Genomic DNA, 23,844 nt, shown 5'->3' with positions numbered 1-23,844 from the left:
TAATTTATTTCAGGGGAGCAAGGTTTGAAAAGATTTAATTTCTTTTTTATCTCTACAAAACCAAAATAATACTTTCCAAGTTTGAAGCAAACCACAGATTACTACAATACTTCATTTGGAGCAAGTATTTCCAACAAAATGATTACTGAAATGATCATATACTTGGAAAAAAGGAAGGAAAAATGTTACACAGTTGTTCAATCTCACTCCAGCCCATTCAAGGAATTGTGTATCACATGGGCAAAGTATAAATCGCTTTGCTCTAATCTGACTCAAGGTATTTAAAAACTGCATTTGAAGGAGCTAGATAAGCAGTGATATGACAGAAGAGTCCAGTCTCTTATTGGTCTGTGAATCATGTTTACCTGTTTGAATTTTTCTAAGCCATCTTTCAGTTAAGAAAAATCAAATGTATCTGTAGGAATATTTTCTGTTGATGCTAATACATGGTTGAGATGCCTGCAAAAGCGCAAAGCCTTCCACAGCGCTTTAGAAACACTCTTTATTTTTATTTTTATTTTTTTTTTAAAGTGCTAATTTGGGATTGCATCCTGTTCACATTATTTACAAAGTTTTCAGTAGGACTACTCACTGAATGAGCAAAGCAAGATTATATTGACAGCCTTGCATTTCCTTGGTCCAGAGCAATCCCAATCAGCGGTCTGTTCAGCATCCAGTATAAGTTAGGAATAATTTGCCCAGATAACAAAGGTTTCTGGTAATGCCTTTGGTTTAACTAAAGTTCTCTTTTCTGAAGCTTTAACAGCTTGAGAAGGACCTAACAGGATCATGGGATAATGCAGTTTATTTTGAAACAAGTTTGCTTGGAAATTTTGCTGAGAAATAGAAAAATATTTTGAAACCCTTTCAATTACTTGATTACTATAAGATTCAGTGGCTTAGAGGGGAGGATTTCTAAGGCCACAACAAAAATAACCTGAAATTAAATAAACATAGGAAAAACCTCCCCAGAATCAGGTACTAGGTTTAAGATGCTGAGGAACTCCTGCGATAATACTGTAACTTACAACTGAGACGTGTAAGACACACCAGCCTCTCTGGAGTACCCCCAGTCATAAGCGTGACTTGGGGACTGGAATTTGAAAGGTGGAAAGCCCAAAGCAGCTGTCTGCAGAGATCATTAGATAGAAAGTATTTTTCTATTTCTCAGCAAAACTTCCAAGCAAACTTGTAGAACTATCCGATTACACCAGGTCTTCATTTACCTGAATCTACAAAACGTCGTTTGTATTAACGTGGCACATTTATTTAGAGAGCATATGAGCTCAGGGACATTTAAATCGTTAAAGCAGCCCAGAGTATTTCCAACATAATAAAAATGCAACAATCTTTAGGAAAAAAACCACATACTTTACCAAGCACTAGTTAATTCCTTGTCTTTGATAAATTTGTCAACATTTTGGAAAACTAAATATACTGGTAACATCAGGGTCTTGCAATCAATGTGGTAAGGGTTGTATATATTTAGATATATTAGCAATGAATCATCTTAGCTACTGTGAAACATCAGGAACAGTGATGCTTTGAGAAAAAGCACATAGCTTTCTTAAATAAGTGGTACCAGTAAACTTTTGAACTCATGGAAAAAGATGAAAGTCACCGTCAGCAAAACTAGTTATATTAAGAAACTGCAATATCTAACGTATTTCTGCGATCTAAATGGTAATAAATAGCTATAGTTTAAATTACTTGCATCATTCATTCACAGGCACAGCTGAGAAGAAAAACTAAACACTTTCTTAGACCTTTGCTAGCTATTGTGTGATAAAAAACCACTGCATGGCAATAATTTGATGGCATGGCATTATCCATATAACAGACCAGGCTGGGGCAGCACAACGGGCTAGATTCATGCAGGATTCTGAGCCTATTCACCCAAGTTCCTAAATCCAAGAATAAACTCCATTTATGAGGCCAGTGCTTAGCTTATGCCCACTCTCTCTATGGGCAAGACGAGCTTTCCAAGCAACATTTTATTTACACCATCTGAGACAATCACAAAAAAGTAAACAAGGCCTGCCAAGCTTGCTACTTTCCTTCAGCTTACACCAGTCAGTCTCAAGAGAAGCTCTTATCTCTGTGTACAAATCTTGTCTTCCCTGTGTCCTCAGACAACATAGCTAAAACAAAATAAGTACGGTCTGCAGAAGCAGATAAGCTCTTAAACTTGAATACTGCTCAACTGTCAAGGCTTATGACACAATTTTCCAACAAAGCAAAAGAAAAGACAAGTCAAGTTGACTCTATATCCCAGTGGTGATGGCTTTCAGCTTGCAGTGCTGGACAGTCACATTTAGGCTCCTGCTCCTTATAAATATGTCATGAAAAAGAGGCCAAATCTATTAGTCAAACATTCATGCTGGAGACAGGAATTCCGGATCCCTGCTCTAGATCAGGGACCCCATAACTGGTTTTGTGCCTCTGTGCCCTCATCACAAAGATGCTGGGGATAACAGAGGGTTTTTGTACAAGGAAAACTAGACCAGCTTTCGAGCTGGCAGTTCCAGGAAGCTGGTTCACAGCACAGCTGAGAATCCCCAAGCCAGGGTAGATGCCTCCCTTCAGTGTCAGTCAGGCACTTCATTCCTATTAGACAGAGGAATTTCTGCCTTTCTTCTTCCTGACTGTTTCTGACTGGGTAACTTAAATCTTCCCACGCCCGTGTCCTTACACATAAGCACCGAAGCAGAAGGACTCTTAAGAGCAGCGGCAGCATTAGTACTGCAACAGTTCCGCTCTGGATTTAATCCAAATCACTTTCTGTTCTTGACCGAGTTTATGATTCATTTAAGATCACTGTTGTTTCCCTTGAAACGAAAGGGCAGGGTACTAACTTGAGGCCAAATTCAGTTCCTATCAAAAGTTAGTGCAAGTTACTACACTGATCAATAAAGGAGTCAAACTGAAACCTTGTTCTTGAACAATGGAAGAAAATAAAAACAAACTGCAACTACTCACTGTAATGTACCTAAAATAAACACTGCAATAAAAGGAGACCTCTTGTAGATCAGATGTATCTAACTACTATTAATTCTTTTGCTAAAAGGTAACCTCTGTAATTTCAAAGCAAGGCTGGAGAAATTTTTATATTTTTTTTTTTCAGTACAGAAAATGAATTTGTCCAGGCTAGGAAATGTCTACAAAGATTTTTAGAAAGAACTGTTTGGAATAAAAAAAATTCTTCTAAAATGCAATGGATTCAATCTAAAAATCACCGCAGATTTAGTACATAGTATGAAACAAGACATTTCAGCGTGCTTTTCACGTGGCTACAAACTGTACATAGCGGAATTTCATAGCCCCAAAGAACAATGCTCTTCAGAACTCTGTTAATGCCTCTGAACATCATTCAGATTCTGTGTACAAAACTACAGAATTTAGAAACTTAATCTATTTTTTTTTTAACATGGCAGTATATTTGAAATATGGTATTAATTTATGTTTGCATCTCCAAAGAAAAATGTAGAAAGATAACTTAAACTAGATAATTCATAAAAAAAACTATATCGATTTAAAATTTTGCTGCATAAAAATATGTACTTTTCAAATTATTTTAATAAATTAAATATCCCTAACATTTTTAATATATATCCCTGACAGTCTATAAAAGAGGGTTCTTGTTATAGAAAATAAATCAAACTCCGAAAGTACCCCCTTCATAAAACATATTTAACAATAATTATATTTTTTTTCTTCTTCTTCAAGGAATGTAACAATATGTACAACTTCTCTATATTACCATACTATCAAAATAGTACAGGTTAAGCGTAGCAGGGTTCTGTAACCATCAGATGGTAAAGTCACATTAAAGTGGAGGACAGCTTAGGCCTCAGACAAACATTATCACTGTGGAGCATCAGTTTCTGGATGGATCAGATAAGAAGGGATAAATACAATCTTCTCATCTACAGTAGGTTTCACAAGAGGTAGAGTTCAAGTGAAAATGAAAGAATTTTGGAATAAGGTGCATGCTCAGTATTTGCAATTTGTGACTTGCTAAGGATGTCAGATTTCATAGGAAAAGTTTTCAAGAATTTTTTTTTTCTTTTTCCTCTAAAGCAGATTTCCATGATCAGTTTGTAATCTTTTTAATATGAATCTGAAATAGAGAATCAGAAAAAAAGAAGTCATGTTTTAGGGTATCACATTTCTCAGTAATAAGAGGTAACTGTTTTCAGCATTAGCCAAAATTTTGAGCTTCAACACGTTGACAGAAAGAAGAAATCTCACATTTGCTGGTTTTATGTTTAAAAGGTTGTATCACCTCTCACCTCATTCAGAATTGCCCAAACTGCTGAATTTTGTATCACTGAAAGCCGGAATGATGAAATAGGGTTTAGGCTGGGGTCAACTGTTCCTTCAGCTACACCATTTTCAAATTTCCCTGCAAAACAAGCAAAAAGTACAGTTAACTCCTGTTCAAAAATCTGTGTCCAGAAAAATGTATATATAGTATATACAGGTGAAACCTCTTGCTGGTGGCTGTAGGGTTAACTGGTATCATTCCCAAAACAAAAGATAGCCAGGGATTTTTGATATCAGATTCAGCTTTGCAGCAGCAAACAAGATGGGGCGTATCATCAGAGCACACCAATCTGAACAGGATTACACGTAAGAATAAAAGCTTTGGAACTGCGTAAGGGTACGAGCACCTCAAACTCTGGGATGATTTTGGCACAGATTTTCATTTAATATCATGGAACTAAAGATGAAGCTCCTCACTTACGTGTTTTCAAGGAGCATTAAGGACAAGGGATATAATTCATGCTTAATGTATTCCTATTTAAAGGATCTTCAGTTATATTAGGATGAGTATGAATCTAGTTTAAAAGTCCAGTTAGACTTTACACTTAAAACACATACACAGCAACTGCAATTCATTAAGATGAAAAAACCCCTGTTTTCATTTTAACAGGGATGGCCAACTTATGTCCAGCAAGCTAAAGGCAATCCATGAGTAAAATTTCTCTTCCTTGACAACAGCTGCCTGGCTATGGAAAAGCCAGTCTCATGCCATGATGAGACAGCTGATTGTCTGTAGGGTGGGTTCAGACCCAGGCCAAGCATAACAGCTCACAGAAGGGCACTTGTGCAGTCACAGGACAGAAGAGGTGATCTTACACAACCTGGAAATGCCTCTACAATAACACAGGTGATCAGTCCTGGCAGGGAATTTGGATGTAGTTGCGCAACAACTAAGAGTCACACTAGATCTTTGTTTAGTACGTAAGTCTCGGAAAAGAAAAATTGGAAAGGATATTAAGAGTAAAGCCTACGAGGTCACATGCACAAAATGAATGATCAAACCTCAGATTTAGGTTTGGTTTGTTTTTAATGAAAGTGTCTTAACTGTTGCAACAGTAACAATACAGGTTTCTTTCCACTGTGACATACCTATCCTGAAGTAACCATCCTCTAAGCGTTTGTCTTTGGTTTCTTTGCTCAAAACCAGTTCTTCATTCTAGAACAACAAAGCATAAATGGGAACATTTATTTTGACATATGACTTTGCCAGGGAAAGATAAATGTGTGTGCACTCTCGTTATATATTCAGCATCCATCTTTTCTAAATAATTATGAACCAGCCTAGAATAGTTATTTATAGCTGTAGACAAGCCAACACAAAAAAAGAAGCAGCAGCAGCAGCAGTGTTCCAGAACTGAACAGTCCTGGCTTCAAAGTAGAAAAAAGAAGTACTTCAAGTGCCCCACGTACCTCGCATGGTAACTGCCACATGAACAGAATACATAGCAGATACTGGCAGACACAGAAGAAAAACAAAGGCAGAAGGATCTTGCCTTCTTTTCCTGTCGTTGAACCAGAGATTTCTCTCAGGACAAAGGAAGCTTACAGCTTACTTTTTGATGCAAGAATTTGGGCGAGATGAGAAGCCACCAGACCAGCGAGGGAAGCACTGCGATTTTTACTGCCTCACTATAAAGGGATGGGTATCAATAAGCTTCTTTAATAAGCACAGAAAAATTAAACTGTAGATTAGAGCTTCAAAAACAGCTGGAAAATTACAACCAGAATCACATGATCCAATACTAAAAGACCCACTGGAATAATTTCCTAGGAATCAATTAAAAATGCTTGACAAACCAGGAGAATAAATCCACCATTTTTGTTTGGTTGGTTTTTTGGGGGTTTTTCTTTGGTTGGGTTTTTTTTTTTTTTAATTCCTACTTTTAAGTGAGGCCTCTGAAAGTGGTGGATTTTTTGTTTCTTTTGGGGAATTTTTAAGGGGGAGGTTTGGGGTTTTTGTTTGGTTTTGGGGAGGGGTTTTGTTTGTTTGGTTGGTTGTTTTTTTTGAGTGCGTTGTTTGAGTGCCAGACAAATTCAGTCTGGGGGCACTCTGGTTTCTAAAGGTTGGTTTCTGTTTTCCTGAATTCTGCTTAGGGAGGATCAGGGTCAAAGAACCTCAATGGGCTTCCAGCTCTACTAAAGTCCATGGTGGAGAAATAATTCCCTCAGGAGAGTACCTATCATTCTGCAGCTGCTATCCTCATATTGGTGACATTTTCAGCTGACACCAATGGCTTAGAACAGGACAGCTGCAGAATCTCCTGTTTACCTTCCCACAAATTGTGTCAATAGTAATAGAAGCTCAGCAGCATTACTTCCGTAAGAGATGCTCCAGTTTGAGGGACATTTCACAGCCGAGTGTAGTCAAAAAAGAGATGCTTGATGCACATTTTTTCTCATTATCCTGCGCATTCTTGTGGTATCTTGGGCCCAGATTAAGTGAGAGTTGCTGCTGGTTTTGCAGTTGAATTTATTTCCAAAGGTCTTGAGAAAGAGAACCCATAGATCTTATAATATAATATCCCACAATATAGTATCATATCTCACATATCATGTTGTATATTTAGAATCAAATTGACAAACTTCTTTTTAGGGCTGGGGCTGTTCAGAATTTCCTATTTTTGCTCACTCCCAGGAAGACAGACTACAAGAATGGAGAAGTGAACTCTTCCATGATTATTTTTTTTAAAAAAAGTTTCTTTAAAAATATATATCTATATATATTTAGCATATGGTAATTTAGGCACAGATTTCAAGACACCTATACCATGTAAATGGGAGAAGATAGAAATACTTTACTATTTTAATACTAAATAAAATAAACTTGTCTGAAGTATTAGCTTAATCCTCACAGAGTTTTGCGATATAAATGGTTAGTTATAATATCTAGTTGAAGAAAAAGAACCCATACCATCTGTCTTCAAGCAAGAATATACTTTAGATAGTGTAGTGCCCTCCTGAGATAAAACTCAGACTGATTTATGGAAAAAAAAAAAATCAGTAATTAGGAGAAAGAAAGACATTTGGTTTAAGAGTCCTGCTATTTCAAAATCCAGTAAGATCTGGATGTGTGTCAATTCCTGAACCAATACTTTTTTACTAAGTCAAAAAGAAGATTGACTTAGCTCTCCCATTTTCCACAATACACAGTAGAGGGAAGATGGTTCATTTTTTTGTTTTAAATAGTAGCAGTGGAAGTAGCAGGAAGAAAATGAGCTTGCTCCCCTCCAAATTACCAACGGCACTTGTAGCAGACTGCACTCTGAATGAACATCTGAATAGTTACAGTAGTTTTCTGTGAATAGATCCAATTAAAAAAAAAAAAAAGTATGAGAGCATCAGGGCATCAAGATCCTACGGTTAATCCTACATTCGTATCTCCCTCATCCTGTTAAAAAAAGTCAATAAAATTAGGAGGGTTTGCTTTTATCCTATAATGGAGCAGACACAAATCAATAAACTCATACCTGAAAAGGCAGAACTTCCACAGTTGTGTTTAGAAGTATGTCTCCTGGATGCTCTGGATTGCCACTGTGAAACAAGTACCTATGAAACAGGAAAAAATAAAACAGCCTACATACATCAGTCAGAATTAGCTAAGTTACTATCTTATATGTCAACAGTCACATTACAGATGTTACAATGATGAACATTAACTTTTATAGGGGACTACACCAGCTGGTGACAAGAAATGAAAGATGGTTATACGAAGTCATTGTTGCCTGGCATGCACTGCTATCACCTCCAGGTGCAGGAGCCCTGCCTTCGCTCCCCACCACACGCCACCCCCTCCTTGTGCCCATAGGACAAGCTGCAGTTCCTTCTGAACCAGTTCTGGGAACCTATCCAAGTCAACATTTTGCCAGGCCAGTTTTCTCCAAGGCCAGCTCTCCACTCTGGTTCATTGCAAAGTCTCATTAATGACTATGCCAGGAATTCCCAACCCATATTCACACCCTTTATGTTACCTGAATTCAAAGTTCTATTCCAAAGATGGATTTTTTTTTTTTTAAACAAAAGCAGATGTTTTTGACATGTATACAAAGACAAAAAAGGACCTCTTTCATACCTGTACAAAATCCCCATTACCCTCATTCAGTTGTGCAATTAATTAAATTTCTTTTTTTTTTTTTTAATGGGACAGAGTATGTTTAAAGCTGCATCAAAACCACCCCTGTACGTAGTAAGCAGTGAAGCGAAAGTGTTCAGATTCTAGCTGCGCACTCTCAAACAGCTTTTGCAGTACCAGACACGTGCATAATGTTGCAAAAGCCAGTTTAATTCCCCTTTCTTTATATATAACACAAACTTCGTATTCTTTTGAATACATATTATGTAAACAAGTAACAGTATTTTTTTACCACTAGGTGGTATCAGTGCTTGAAAAATTGTTCAGTACTTACCTTTTTTTTTTTCCTAGTGGAACACAAAGTTTATTCAGATTACTGTCAAAAACTACCTAGATATTACACCTACTCAGATGTCACTTTTAACAAGCCTATTTTACTTGTAATACGTTTAAATGAATATGTAAAAATCTATCAACACATTTCAAACCTTTCTTCAATTGGAACACCACCTTCGACATTAAATACATCACCAGCCAGGGACAAAATTAGTTCACTTGATTAAAATTACAAACATTAGCTCAATTTGCAATTTATTAAGACATAATTGGAGATGTAAATTCCAGTTTGTCTTTATCCAATATGTCTGAAGCCAGGTAAGTACTTGCCATTAATCCACACTCCATAGCTATGAGACAAGTAGAAGCAAACAGAACTCTGACTCTCACTTAGAAGTGTTTCGTACCACAATGATAGAAGAAAATTTTTAAAAAATACACACACCCCCCCGTAACATTTCTTTTATCAAGGCTCAGAAAAGGAGTAAGACCACACACTGTGATATAAGAAAGCTACACTGATTGCTATTGCACTGGTTTCAGCAGAAGTGCACAGATTGAACTGCAAACCAAAACTGGATTCAGTCAGCTTCATCACTCTGTGTGCTTCAAGAAAAATAATTTCCCCACTGTAGTGTAATGTAAAGGTTAGCCAGTTCTAAAGTACGCAAGCTACCTAAAAGATCCACAGCTCTTCCAAGAAAAATCTTGTGACTTTTTCTAAACCTTAGTGACATCCAAAAAACCCCAAAGACTTAATCATCCTTTCTAGGAAGATGCCTTTATTGTACGTTTCAATAATAAACAGAAACAAAACTCTTGGCAAAGCTGACCAGGAGATTAAAAGTATATTCTGCTGTCTTCTGACCTAGCAGATCTAACTTAGCCTTTAGTCTGTCAGATATCCTAATCGTTACTAGGAACTTCTCTCGTGAAAACACTGAAAATCCTAAGGAGACTTATTTTAAAATGTAAGTGATCAAACACCCACATCTAAGGTGCTGCCACCAAACGCTCCAACCAAACCACAGACACGCTGCTTTTCCTCAGGGCTTTCTAGTTCACGAATCTTATTTCTGAGAAGACACACCTAAAAAGCCACAAAGACACTCCTCAAGATCTGTGACCACTGTGCTCTCAGGGAATGAGAATGAGTTTGGGATGTTTGGGTGGCTTTTTCTGGGGGAGGCAGAAAAGGGGGAAGTGGTGATAGTGGGTTATTTTTTCATTTGCTTGTGGGTTGGTTTTGGGGGGGGGGGGAGGTGGGGGGTGTTATTTATTTGGGTTTTGTTGGTTTGTTTTTAAAAACAACCCTGCAACCATACAACCATTTCTCCTCTGTGCTATCAACTTCAGAACCTGAAGTGAGGTTTCCTCCCTGCAGCATTTATGACTCCATTAGGGCAACACACTCAAATAAGGTACAATGCCAAAACACTTTATGGAAGTAATTAATAAAATCTGATTTCCAGACTTCCATGTAAATCAAACCTGCTTTTTTAGTATGTTTTCTATAACTATCTGTCCACCCATATGCACACATATATATAACACATACATATGTCTCACCTTATTTAAAATTACGTTTAGAAAGGAAGGATTTTTTTTTTTTAATCTGAGCCTTGCTTGAACACTTGAGAGACAACACCTACTTAGGCATAAAAAGTTACACAGATTAAAAATAGAAGTATTAATACACATACACAGCCAATTCACATCTATGATGAATCTTTTGCTTAGAAATAAAGTTTACAAATTATAAAATTTAATTTGAAATAAAATTTAATTTACAAACAAATAGATATTCTACGGCTCCTGAAATAAGAGTCATTAGCCATTCTTCTGTAAAACTTGCCTTCCTTACATACTGGTAAATTACAGGCTTTTAAGGTTTTCAGACTATGACAGCTTTTTCTCAATACAGATAATGAAAGACTCAGAAACAGCTGCAGGATTTACACGTGACAGTCCGCATAAACAGTAAAAACATGCTTTTTTCTTCCTAATTAACTGACATTTTTCTTAGGATGGAACACTAAGATATTCTTGTCTACCTGCTGCTTAAACATAACACCTTCTGAACAACTCTTTCACATTAAAATTCTGAAAGCCATAGACCTCTAAATATAGTAATCCCAAACAAACACAAATTCATCTAAAGTTAAAAAAAAATACTACTATTATCTTATGGACTATTACTTCACAGCTTTTTTAATTACAAAATACAAACATGGACACATTTGGACATTCTGGATGGAAGTCGTCAGAGAAAAGTAAATCTAACTACGACTGGTAATGTACCTGAATCTTAGAGAACCTTTTCCTCGGGCAGGGTCTTTTTTAAAGAGTCGCAGGTCAAAGATAATAGCTAGCTACTGTAGATATTCAAGAACAGAATCAACCTCCTCTCTGTCAGAAGTTACTAAATGTAGAACTAACTAACTTACATTCTGCTTATGGCCTCAATGTAGTATGAGAGCAACAGAGGATGCTGAAGATAAACATCTCGTGGCATAAAATATTACACAAAATTTCAAAAGCACCAAAGGTTTAAAAAAAAAAAAAAGCAAACAAAATGGAGCAAAGTCAAAGCTGCAAAGAAAACTTCAGTTTCCATATTCAGTGACTTGAGTATTTATCCAAGGTGAGTGTTTATCTTCTTGCTATGGAGCTGTACATCTAAAAAACCAAGTCAACTGGAGGGGAAACAAAAAAACCCAAAAAACCTCCCAAACCAAAAAAAACCCACCAAAACAAAAAAAAAAGCTGAAACAAATATTCATACACATCCTAACACAAAAAGGGAAGGAAGGGCAGAAGCATGATTATCATTAATACACTGAAAAAAGATACTGCTAGCCTGCCAATGCAGTTAACTGTTATGGTACCTTAAAAGCCTACGCTCAGATTCAGAATTCCTCCAGTAGTGAGCACCTGGAAAGACCCTTGCCTTTTGTAACAACCCTCAGAAGATGTGCATAAGTTAATATAAATATTACTGATCTGCAGTAATAGCTTTAATCTTCTTTGAATAGCTATTTACATCACCTGTACTTTCAAAAAAATAAAATCCCAACTACACACCCTCCTCCTATTTTGCTTATGAAGGGAATGTATCCCTCTCCTTTCCCTCACATTAAAGCATATTTAGGTCCAGAAAACTGTTATTCTATTACCTAATTTGTTTTCTCTTAGGCATTAAGAAATCTGTCTGTTCTGTTTTGGTGGGTTTTTTTTTTTAATATCAGTATTATGTTAGGTTTTCTTTTATTTCAATTATTAAATTGTTCTTATGTCAACCTATGAGTCTCCTTACCCTTGCCCCCCCATTTCCCTTCCCTGTCCCCTGGGGCTGGGGGGGAAGTGGGTGAATGGCTGTGTTGGCTGCTGGCCAAGGGCCAGCCCAGGGAAACCACCACGTCTCACTGTCTTTCATATTTTATTTAAATAAATAGAAGTGCCAATTATTTTTTTTATATATAGAAAGTGTGATTCCATGCATTTTGTACTTTGTTGAGCAATTAAAAAGTAGAACACACAATAATTTTATCAGTAAATTATGGCAGCTTTACATAAAAGGAAATAATATACAAAAATTCTTTTAAAAGCAGAGTTCACATCCACTGTCAATATATTTGGGTTTTGTTTTGAAGGAAACAAAAGTCGTATCTCACGTGATGCTAAACACAAATATTCTAAGAATCTATTTATGAACGCAGGCCTTTGTGCTCTGTAAACATCAGGAACCAAATCTGTTTCTCTACATATCCTCCTTGCATCTCTTTTTAGTAATCTGATATATTTTAGTATATCCCATTTTCAGAAAAGGAAAAGAGATAGGAAGGCAGAGAGGAAATGTTTCCTTCCATAGTTGAGCAAATTATCCGCAGCAACATGCAGCATAACAGTTTTTAATTCTGCACAACATGGATTTCTATAAAAGCAACATTCAGTCAGCAAGTTTTTGGCTCTCTACAGATGCTGTCATCCACTGCAAGAGTCACTATTCACCAATGCTATCCTCTATTTTTGATCACTGGATGCAAATATGGTAAAAGAAATGTAATCTAGCTCCTCTCTATCGTTTTCCCAGAATCCTCATTTGGGAATGTTATTTTACTGGAAACCAGTATTAATCATGCATTATTTCCTTGTGCAAAATACAAATGGAAGATGAATAATTTCTTTTCCCTCTCTCAAGCTCAATTTCTTCTTCTATCCTTTATGCCTCTTACCTACTTTTGCAAAAATTGTTTATATTTAAATAAAAGACCTTAATTTCTCAAGTGTATATAAACATCCACCAAGTACTCATAGTAGGTAAGCAGTCTAATGGGAGCTTTTCCATCTGTTGTTACAGTTCCTGATTTGGGAAGGTAAAACAACACGAACAAAAACCAAAACCAACCAAACAAAAAAACCCCACCCCAAAACAAACCACCAAAACCACCCCATTAACTTCCATGCAAAATGCTTGGTAAGATTTCCTCTGCCAAAACCAGCCAATCCAACTGTCCATATATAAAGGGGGCTGCATGTTTGAGAGCTGCAAGGGAGGAATTCCCCATTTTTACAGAAATGCCAAACCAGCAGACCAAAAGGAGAGAACTTTCTCACATTTGTTGAAGGACCACAAAGTAGCCTGACTGAAGAGGTGATGGGGGTTTTGGGGGAGAGGTCCAAGTCTTTTTTATCCAACACACTCCTAAGAAATTAATTTTCTCACAGCACTTAAGTCAATCTAAATCTTTTGATAAGGTTACCCATACCATTTCCTAACTTTCTTCAACTGAGCAATATGCATAGAAGGCATTTAGCTGGGTAAGAAAATCTCCTCATTCCCAGGTCTACTCTTGCCTTCTGTTTCCCACTGAGGACTATGAGATCAGCTCTCTAAACCTGCACGGTGCTCTCTGCAGCACACACATCAACTGCAATAGAAAAGGGGTTGGCATTAAATTCATTTTAACTATTTTTAATTTTTAGTTTTGGCATTTGCCACCATTTGAGATGCACTTGGCTTTGAGTTGTCATCACAGGCTGGCAAGATGCAACTATGACATCTCAGAGACTCAAGCCTGTCTGTAAATCAGTTGAAATATTTTATGGTCTCTCAAGTGGCATTAGACTCCAACCTTCAGGCAATGGCATTAAGTCTCCAAGATTTCTAAGTAAGAATTGTAAACCTGGGAACACTGCCAAATACACAAATCTTGAATATTAGTGCCATTAAGGAGGAAGCAGCATGTCCTTGGCTCAGGCAGCTCTTTTCTTCTGTCTCTGATCCATACTTTGAGGTTTTTTTCCCCTTTTCATATGAAGTTCTTGCCTCATTGTTATGGGCAGAATTCCATGCCCAGAGCAAACAGCATCAGTGGCTGGGAGCCTGCCTGCCAACTCTCCGCTGTCGTCAGTGCATCCATTTGAGGATGTTCTACTTATTACTACAGAAGCTTATGTAAACACAGAAACCAAAGTTCTCAAATTCTCTTTTTTTATATACACTAAAAATCTTATCCCACCTGAAATGTACTGACAAACACCAAAACATTTAGAATAATAAATTAAGACTTTCAAATATTTCCTATCAACTGACACACCATTAAATCTTAATAAAATTAAGATGACATTGAACTTTAATAAACTATATCAGATCTTTAGAATCAGAACAAAGATTATTTCTAAATCACACACTGTGCATGCGTGTGTTATTCCACCTAAAATTGCCCAAGAAAGGTCAAATGTATTGCACAGTGCCGAAAGAGAGTTTCTACACTGAACAGTGACTGGGAACAAGCAGCTCACACATCAGACAAGTTACAGCTGTATTAATCTAAAAGCCAAACGATTTTGCAGTTCCCTAGGTTTTAAGTGGTTTAAGTGCAAAAGCAAATGATGAGAGAGTTCCATTTTACTGCCAGTTTTGGAAAGCTGTTAGAAAAGTCTTTTTTTCCTTTGTAATGCATTTCATCTTCTATTTCTCTACCCACAGGAGGACCTGCATCCCAGAGGATGGATAATTAACTAATTCTAAATTCCTATTGCAGAAAAGCTGACATGTGTAAACATAATCTAATTAAAATAGCTATAGGTTATGTGCTTCCAAGGGCTGTCTCAATGTAACTAGTGCACATGTTCTTTGAAAACAACATCTGAATTGTGCCAATCACATCTATAGGGAGGGCTCTGAAACTCAGTCAAAAAAGAGATGGTTGTGATGATGATGGACACCAGCATCACTTAAGTGCCACAATGGAACACCTTTCTATGATGTGTTTTGGCGTTTATTTTTTGGTTTGGTTTGTTTTTTAAACTAAGATCACATTCAAAATTTATTACCTCTGTTCAAGATTCACTACTCATCCCTCAGTACTTCAGAGCTTCCTACACACAAAAAACCCTCAAACAAAGCAATGTCGAAAGTCAAAAGCTCTCCACAATGAGCTGCTTGGGTACAACATTCCTCACTGACATCTCTGAATAAAAAGAGTAACTAGTAAAGAAAATAAGTATCTTGAATCTGTTATTTATAGTGAGGAAAATGAATTTACATTCAGTACTATCATTAAAGTAGTAATAATGTATGCTTCATAAAGAAACTCTTAAATATAACTATCAGTTTTAATAATGAAATGTGTGGTTGGAACAACAGTGTACCTACCAAAATAGCAAAGTGGATTTCAATAATTATATAACAACCTAAGGGAACAGAAATTCAGTATTTCTTATCTTTATAATGTAGGCCGTTTTGAGCATTTAGAAAACAGTCCATCCATTTATTTTAAAAAAACTGTGATAGTTTGACTGGACTGGCCCTTGGCTAGCAACCAACACAGCCGTTCACCCACTTCCCCCACCCCCAGGGGACAGGGGAGAGGGATGGGGCAAGGATTAGGAGGCTTGTAGGGTGAGATAAAAACAGTTTAATAATAGAAATAAAACAAAACTTAAAAAAACCCCAACTAAACAACTAATATTAAAATAGTAGTGATAATGATAACAGTAACAAGATATGCAAATGAGTGATAACCCAGCGCAACTGCTTACCACCCACTGATAAGCCCGGCCCATTCCCGGATAACGATCCCAGAGGAGCAACAATCCCGAAGCAAAACCACAATCCCAGCAGAGTGAGAGACCGAGAGGAAACCCGTGCGAAATCCACCCCCTCCCCCCCGCTTTCTGGTCAGCCCTGGATAATACACTAAACATGACAGGATATGATATGGAATATTTCATTGGCACATCCAAATGCCAGTTTTGGGTTTTGCTATTCACTGTGCTTCCCCCTCCCAGTCCTAATGCAGCTGTGAACCAGCCAACACGGTGGCCTTGAGCCCCAGCAGCAACTAATAACATCAGTGCATTTATCAATGATGTTCTCAAAGCAAGTCTTACACTGAAACTAAGCCACAGCTATTCTAACTACTGAGAAGAAAATTAACTCTATCCTAGCAAAACCAGGACAAAAACCCAAACAAACAACAAACCAAAACCAAACCACACCTTCCACACTGTTGTTCAATTTGTTTTTAAGAGGAAAGTCAGCGGATCTACTTTCATTCTCAAGGATATGCTACCAAAAGAGAGATATGTATCTTCATATTGCAAAAATAAGAATGAGATCCTAGCTTACTATTAAGGGACATCAGTGTTGTGGCTGGAGTTCTTTGCTTGGGGAAAAAAAAAAAAAATTACAAAGATTCAGTACAAGAGCTGTTACTAAAATGAGCATTAGACAATTTCAAATGACACATCCCTGTTCTCCAGGTGCAATTTAGAACAAGCACCACTTATTTGACTGTTCAATATTCAGCAGGGATCTGCCAAGCAGGTCTTGCACAAAATAGCCACAGATGTTATTTTGCTCAGCAAAGTGAGCTCAGTTCTCACTTTAAACTATTAAGAGATCCTTGCCAGTGGTATCCCTGACAATTTATGAGATCTCAAAAATGAAATATTTGAAGACTTAATGAAAGCTAATTACTGAACTGCTATACTCAACAGAAAATTTAAATTCAGTTCAGCAAAATGTTTGGCATGGAAAAATAAACTATAGGAACAAGTTAGTGCTCTGTCACCATGTAACAGACCTGCCATTCATTCAGAGTTGTGGACAATATTTCCATTAAATAATTTGTTTATCAAGAATTTATTATGGGAGTTATTAAGCAGCTACACCTCAAACTGACTTGGCAGGCAAAATTTCCTGTAAATTCAAAGAGCTTTTCAATTAAAAAAAAAAAAAAGGAAAAAGCTGTTCCCTTCACAAACACAAGACAGCTTTCAAAAGTGTCTTTTCTACTCTTAATTCCCACAATCTGATATATCTCCCCAAAAGGTAAGTTTTCCTAATGCTTGGTCCATTTTCCCTTCTCTGTGTTCCCACCTATAAGTCCCAGTTTTACTTTTTACTGCCTCAGTGAGCACCCTTGAAATATCAGGAAACATCATGGCTCCACTTGACCTCCATCTATCAAAATTTGCTGCTGCTGAAGTTAAGTTGACAAACAAAAACAAGTCCTCAACAATTTGAATATGCAACACCTGTAGCCCCAATCAGCCACTGACTTCAGAAAGGTAAAATACTCCATTTTTGACAACCCTTTGGCAATAGAGGCTAAATTCATAACAAACTTTTAAATGGTTTACAATTATAGTTCAAACAATGTTCAACTTAAGTCAAGTAGCATCGTTCTAATTCGTGGACCTTCTTTGAGGAAGCAACAGAATAGAAAATATTCCATTTCTTCTAAACCTAAATGCATTTCTTCAATAACCAGAAATAACAACAACAAAAATAATCATATCATCCTCTGCTGCTGGGACTGTTCTTAATACAGCAGGTAAATGTAACTACTTCAGGTCTAGCTACAATTTTGCAGGGCACAATAATGAACACTATCTTCCCACCTTTTGCACGGATAATTAGTATTTACTTGTTCCCCTAATTCCCACACAATTAAGATAACACGTATGAAAAAAGTATTTTCTTCAGACCTGTGCAAGCTATTTTTTAAATAACAGTGTTGACCTATGATGCCTGCTAGCAAACGTTTCCAAAATTGCCATTGCACATTTGACTCACCCATATCCACCCAAGATCAACATTTGCTGTTTACAGTTACCATATTCATGATGTAGATGCATATAATTCTTTTGAAAAACCCCAAACACACACACATACATTGGATAATGTTACTTCATAACTTTGAAAAGTAAAATTTGATCAAAAACAAATCAATTAATTCATACATCAGAGTTGAGAAATACGTATTTTTTTTAAACTATTGGCACAGGATAAAAAAAGATTCTGCCTTTAATCCAAGGAGGTATGGCAGTCATATTCTTCAACAGATGCATCTTGGAAAGCTAACCAGGAAAGTCTTTTCAAGTATAGCAATCAACTGAGAGAGTAATCTGACATCTCAAATGACAAACTTGAGTTTCATACATCAGATTAGTTTGGAACAACATAGTAACAAGGAAACTATTGATCCTCACTGTTGCACTAAGCAAAGGTGAAGACTTAGCCTTTGGTTATGTACCAAGGCATGGAAGTTGACTAATTGGATTCAGTTCAGGACTGCAAAAAGGGCTGTTTTACAAGAAAAGCATCCAGTCAAATTGATCCAAAGAAAATTGATCCAAAGAAACTTTGCTCTACCAGGCTATAGGTACTAGCCTGAAAAGAACACATAAGGTATGTGAAGAAAGGAGGAAAGGAAGTTCTGGACTTCTGTGTTGGCAAGCCAATAAAAAGCGAAGCAGCAAATGAGTCTCAATAAAACTAAAGGATAACTACACTAACAAATCATGGCCATTTGTATTTCAAGGGGACCCCCCTCCCTTTTTTTTTCCCCATTATATTTTAGGTTTTTTAAATAGGTCAGCTTGGAGTCTTAGCACAGTGACTTTTTTCAAGTCCTAAAGCTACATCTAAAAAAATTACCCTTCAGAGTTCCCAGCTTTCAGGTCTGGGGACATCGTGATACGCTCCAGCAACATTTCTGATCTGGACAATCAAGGGACCAAGGCTGCAGGGCACAACATACTGTACCACACACCACGCTGTACAATTGCTCTGTAATTAGAAGCAGAGCAACCAAATACAAATAGAATCAAATTGGCTTCTTTTAAATTCTCTTATGAACTGCAGAGAAGCATTGGCTTTGAATTGCATTTATCAAAAAGGCTCCAGATTAATTAAAAAAAACAATACTAAAAAAGAGCAAGACAAATTTTACAGTAGTAGAAGAATTAGAGGGAAGACACTAATGATCATAGTTTCAGTTGAACTCCAAAGACCCTACGTCATTTCACTTTCATTTATAATGACAGCCCCAAGTTCATTCTTCAAGCAGTCTTGGCAAACAAGCAGCTTTAGATACGAGACCAAAGGCAAATAATTACTAACCTTTCTACATTGACTGGTTTGTCAAATTTAAATAGAATATAATCCCCAGCAACTGGTGTGACAGCCCAGAAAAAATCTTCCCCTACGTAGGTTTTTTCTAGCGTATGCCCTTGGTAGACTTTTAAAGATGTCGAAACCTCTGCAGGTGGATTCACGTGGATTTTATGCAGTAATGGTTTCAGGAAGTCTTTATCCTAATAGAAAGAAAGACAAACATCATGCTGGTCAGATAACTTGTTTTATTATGTTCTTTTGTAAAGTGGTTACACTTAAAACAAACACTTGCATCAAATGGAAAATGAAAATATTACTCATTTTTGGGTGTATCAGATCTTGTACTGATATAGTAAGATGAACATGCTATTAAAGGAAAAAAATTAGAAAAAGTATCCCCTGGCAAAAATCCACAAAAACAAGATGAGATTAGCACTTCTTATACTTGATGGTAACCAGTTTAAATCAGATTTCATTCCAACTGGAGTAACACACAACATGTTTGAGAATTCCAGACAACAGAAAATGCTTGTTTTCTCAAAGGCTACAGTTTTTCATTTAATCAGCCTACTCTGAAAAGGATGGAAAATTTTAGCTACTAACTGTGAGTTTCTGGATCTTCCCTGCTAGAGAGGAGTGGAGGCCGACATGTTGGAAAAGAGAAGGCCTGAAACGTATCCGTAGGTTAGACTTCTGTCGATCACAATGTTTCTGAAATGAGGGGGAGAAAGAGGGGAGAAAGGTTAAAAAAAAATAAATCATATTAGTAAAACCAACACACGGTTGCTGAAGTTTTACTGCAAGTATGTGATGTTACATGAACCAAAAAGACTCGGCAAGAACCCAGACCTATTTCTCCAGTTGTTCTTGTTTCCATTCCAGAAATCTACCGAGACTGCTGTGCAAATATAACACTGTTCAAGATTCTTGTACAGAACCTGTTTATTCAGTCTTTCAGCAAGGTTGCTACTTGAGAAATGAAGGACCAAAATCCAAAGTTTATTCCCCATTCAGAACCTCCTCTATGGCTGCTATCCAAGCAGGGGCATTCTGAAGAGCCTCAGTGTGGGTTACATGAATGATTTTATTTTAGGACTGTTACACACAGAAACTAACTAGACTTTTGCTTTTCATCCTACTGCATCCATCTCCAAAATCTGAAACAATAACAATTATAATGTCTCTGAGAACTGTCTTTCTGAAATTCTTTGTGAGATTAAAATCTTGGTAGGAAGAAAGACTCAGGACATGCAGCAACCATAATAAACAGTAAGTATGCTAACCTCCAGCTCACCCAAAACCAACTCATTCACCATCATGAAAACATTTTAGAAGCTTAATAATAATAATAATAAAAAAAAAACTTACAGCATCTTTCTCGGGGTTACACACTTTCACCCAGAGGATATGGTCCAGGAGCCAATCAATAGGTTTCTCCTTATAAAACATAAATATGAACTCTACAATAAGAGTGATATCTGGAGACTGGAACATTTTACCTGTTATGACATTAAGAATAACTGGAGTTATTTTAAAGATAACGCTGTCTTTTGAAATCAGTGAGACAATAGATGATAAGTTTGTGCCAACACAAGAAATGTTAGCAATGAACAGCTTGAAATCTCAGTGTTATTAAAAGCTTTGTACCTTTCAGCTATGCAAAACTAAATAAAACAACTATTCAAACAAGAACTCATTGTAATATATCTTGGTGCTATCAAAATATTCAACGTATACTACAACACAGTCTCCTTAAGAACAGAAACTGTCAGTCTGCAAAAACAGAGAAAGAAGAGTTACAGATTCATGTCTACTATTCTCCATGCCACATGTAAGTTTCAGGCATCCTAGACAAGGAGCTGTCACAAGTGTTACCTGCCCAGTCGTACAATTTCAGCTTTTGCAAGTACAAAATCAGAGACAGAACACCTACCACTAATTCTAGACTCCTCTGCAGAAAATCAAAGGGAAAGAAGGAAGCTTAACCAGAGACAATGCAACTTAAAAAAAGGAGAAACATCACATACCAGCAATGAGAGTTTTTTCTAAAATGCACAGGCCATCAGCAAACTCATACTGAGGCCATTTCCAACTAGTCACACTCAAAGCAGCCAGCTGCCTAGTAGAAAGTCTAAGTTCCTCCCACAAAAAAAAAAAAAAAAAAAAAAGGCAAAAAAAAAAGAGCAGAACTTCTTTGCCAAGTACTGCCATGACTTCAGGGCTGCCAGACAGCATACTGCTTGGTCAAGTATAGATGGACTTCTGGGTGGCACTGTGCTACAAGATTCTTGGGGAAACTTACTGTTGATGAAGAAAATGTATCTACTATCAAAAAGAGAAACTTTTATATGGTTGTGGAATACACTTCACTGCCAGTAGAGGTGTCTGAAGAGAAAGATGACCAACACAGCAGGCAATTTTGTTGAACTGAATGCAGCACTTAAGAAAGGTGCCTTGTATGAAAACACTGCTGCCAGCAGCAACATCTAACTGGGAGCAGGGCAGTCCAAAGCTGGAGACAGACGAGTGCTTGTACCAGGGCCTGAGTGCCAACTAAGCTCCCAAAGGCAGTTCCAGATTTGAGGGCAGATTCAGAAAACACCATCAGGTTGGCAGATGAAATCTGCCTCTGTTTTCTTGGGCTACAATGGAGGAGGCAAGGCAGAAGGACATTACATGATAATTAATATCTTAGGAGGACATGAGCTGAAGTGATTCAGTTCTGCAGATGGTGCTGAGGTGTCGGCAGTGTTCACTGAGACAGGCATGGGCTCCTGGGGCACGTGTGCATTAATGGATCAGAGTTCAATAGAAGCTCTTCTCCAGTGCAAGTCTTCTGTCTGTCTACACTTAGGAGTTCTGTACAACACACTAATACACATCACTTAAGCATGTGAAACATTTTTTTTTTCCTCACTTGTAATTTATGAGGCTTTCATAGGCTTTTTAAATAATAAGTTCCACAAGTGGCAGAGGTCCAAATATTTTCTCCTTCTAAATTTAGGAAGAAGGGCTGTGGTAGACATTAAGAACAGGTTCCTCTCTTGAGGTGGCAAAACCACTTCCCACACTCACCAGAAAAAGGGATTTGGTCCTCATCTACAAGAGAACAAAACTCTTTGGAAAGGCCACTAAGGAGCTCTATAGGTTAGTCTGGACGACAAACAAACAGAGAACAATGTTTTGTATGAAGCTTAAAAACTATCATCAGTGTAGCACTCCAGTCAGTCAGATGGCTGAGTGGAAATGAAAAAGTGGTGCAAGAAGTCTGCCTTATTTAGCCAATAAGGAGGATGTTCACATTTATATAAACAGAAGAGAGTATATAGCTGAAGTATCACCCTGAACCAGTACTACACAAAAGGTAAAAAGTTATCTAGTTTTAAGTGATGAGGAACATATATTTCCAATGTGAACATACATGTGGACCATCACTCAGAGCCAGACATTCAGTTGCTTCTCTTTCATTTGTGGCTCAGTGAAGTCTGTAATTCATAGAAGATTATTGCAAGGCAGCATAAAAAACCCCCAAGGAGCTGGGAGTTCAAATCTCTGTTGTAATAGGGATAGAAAATTTCTCTACTGAAACAAGTGACTGAGCCTGGCATATTATACACAGTAGATAGAGAATGTCAGGTTGTTAGCTGATATATATTAGTAACAAGGATATTTCTAACGGAAAGCATAACAGTTGTAGGGGCCCTGTTATGTGCATTCTGACCAGGCATTGCCAGGTATTAGACTCTTACATCTGGAGATTTGCTTTGAGAATGCCAGGATCTCAAATTGCAAGATCACTTATTTTCTCAAAAAGAGGATACATACTTAGGAGATCACCTAGATGGCCTTATCCTTGCTAGAAAACAGATCTGATGTGATCTCATTCCCTTATGACTTATACAAAATTGGGTAACAACACAGCCAATGAAATAATACGTATTCTGGAATTCAGAGATTAATTTGGAGGGGTCTGAGCAAGGCTACATCATGACGCAGCACAACAAATACCGAAGAAGCATCTGACAAAAGTCCCAATTATTTCATCTGGTGGAATAATGCTTGTTTTGGTTTCATAAAGCAGACCAATCACACAGTGCACTGGAGAAGTAAATGTGGTAAGACATTAATTGACCTGACAGTGCTAAATCAAAGCTTTCCCTTAAAAATCCTTGAATTTTACTGTTTATAAAGCAAAACCATTGACATTACTTGTAAGTGCTTGTTGCCATGAGGTCTTCAAATAGGCATGTCCACTTGAAAACACTCTGTAACTAAAATTTGGACCTCCCACTAAACAAGGGGCAACTCTTACTAAACCAGGGACAATAATAAAGCTTTATTCTTTAAAGACACTAAAAAGATATTATTATTTTTATTAGTATATTGTTACTATTTACATATTATATTGTTGTCATATTTGTGTAAGTAAATATTTAAAAATGGGTAGGAAAAAAATCATGATTTGTACAATATTGTGTAAAATATTCATGCAGAATAACAGCTCTTTCAGCTTGTCACATTTCCAACTAAATGGGCTCCAAATTTTCCTGGTGATTCATCTCTGCCTAGTGCCTTCAACAGCATGGGGCAGGAGAATAGAAAAATATGAGAAAATTTAATCAAATACCAGCTGAAAAATGGGACTCATCAGATGCATCTGGGATGTTTATGGGACTGTGTTGGGTTGGGGGGGGGGCGGGAC

General features: G+C 37.1%; 1 protein-coding gene across 1 annotated transcript; it reads right to left on the bottom strand.

Annotated features, from left to right (window-relative positions):
- Positions 1-3,167: 3,167 nt before the first annotated feature.
- On the bottom strand, positions 3,168-20,636 carry MGAT4A (alpha-1,3-mannosyl-glycoprotein 4-beta-N-acetylglucosaminyltransferase A). The gene is made up of 7 exons (XM_010165501.2): positions 20,511-20,636; positions 19,746-19,853; positions 19,149-19,342; positions 7,794-7,872; positions 5,416-5,482; positions 4,293-4,405; positions 3,168-4,120 (listed from the first exon to the last, which is right to left on the bottom strand). The coding sequence occupies exons 1-7, from the start codon at positions 20,634-20,636 to the stop codon at positions 4,094-4,096; spliced, it is 714 nt and encodes a 237-aa protein (XP_010163803.2). The 3' UTR covers positions 3,168-4,093.
- Between the last annotated feature and the right edge of the window lie 3,208 nt (positions 20,637-23,844).

This window comes from Antrostomus carolinensis, unplaced genomic scaffold, assembly GCF_000700745.2.
Source record: "Antrostomus carolinensis isolate BGI_N321 unplaced genomic scaffold, ASM70074v2 scaffold24843, whole genome shotgun sequence".
Lineage (NCBI taxonomy): Eukaryota > Metazoa > Chordata > Aves > Caprimulgiformes > Caprimulgidae > Antrostomus > Antrostomus carolinensis.
This window is presented reverse-complemented; position numbering and strand designations above follow the sequence as displayed.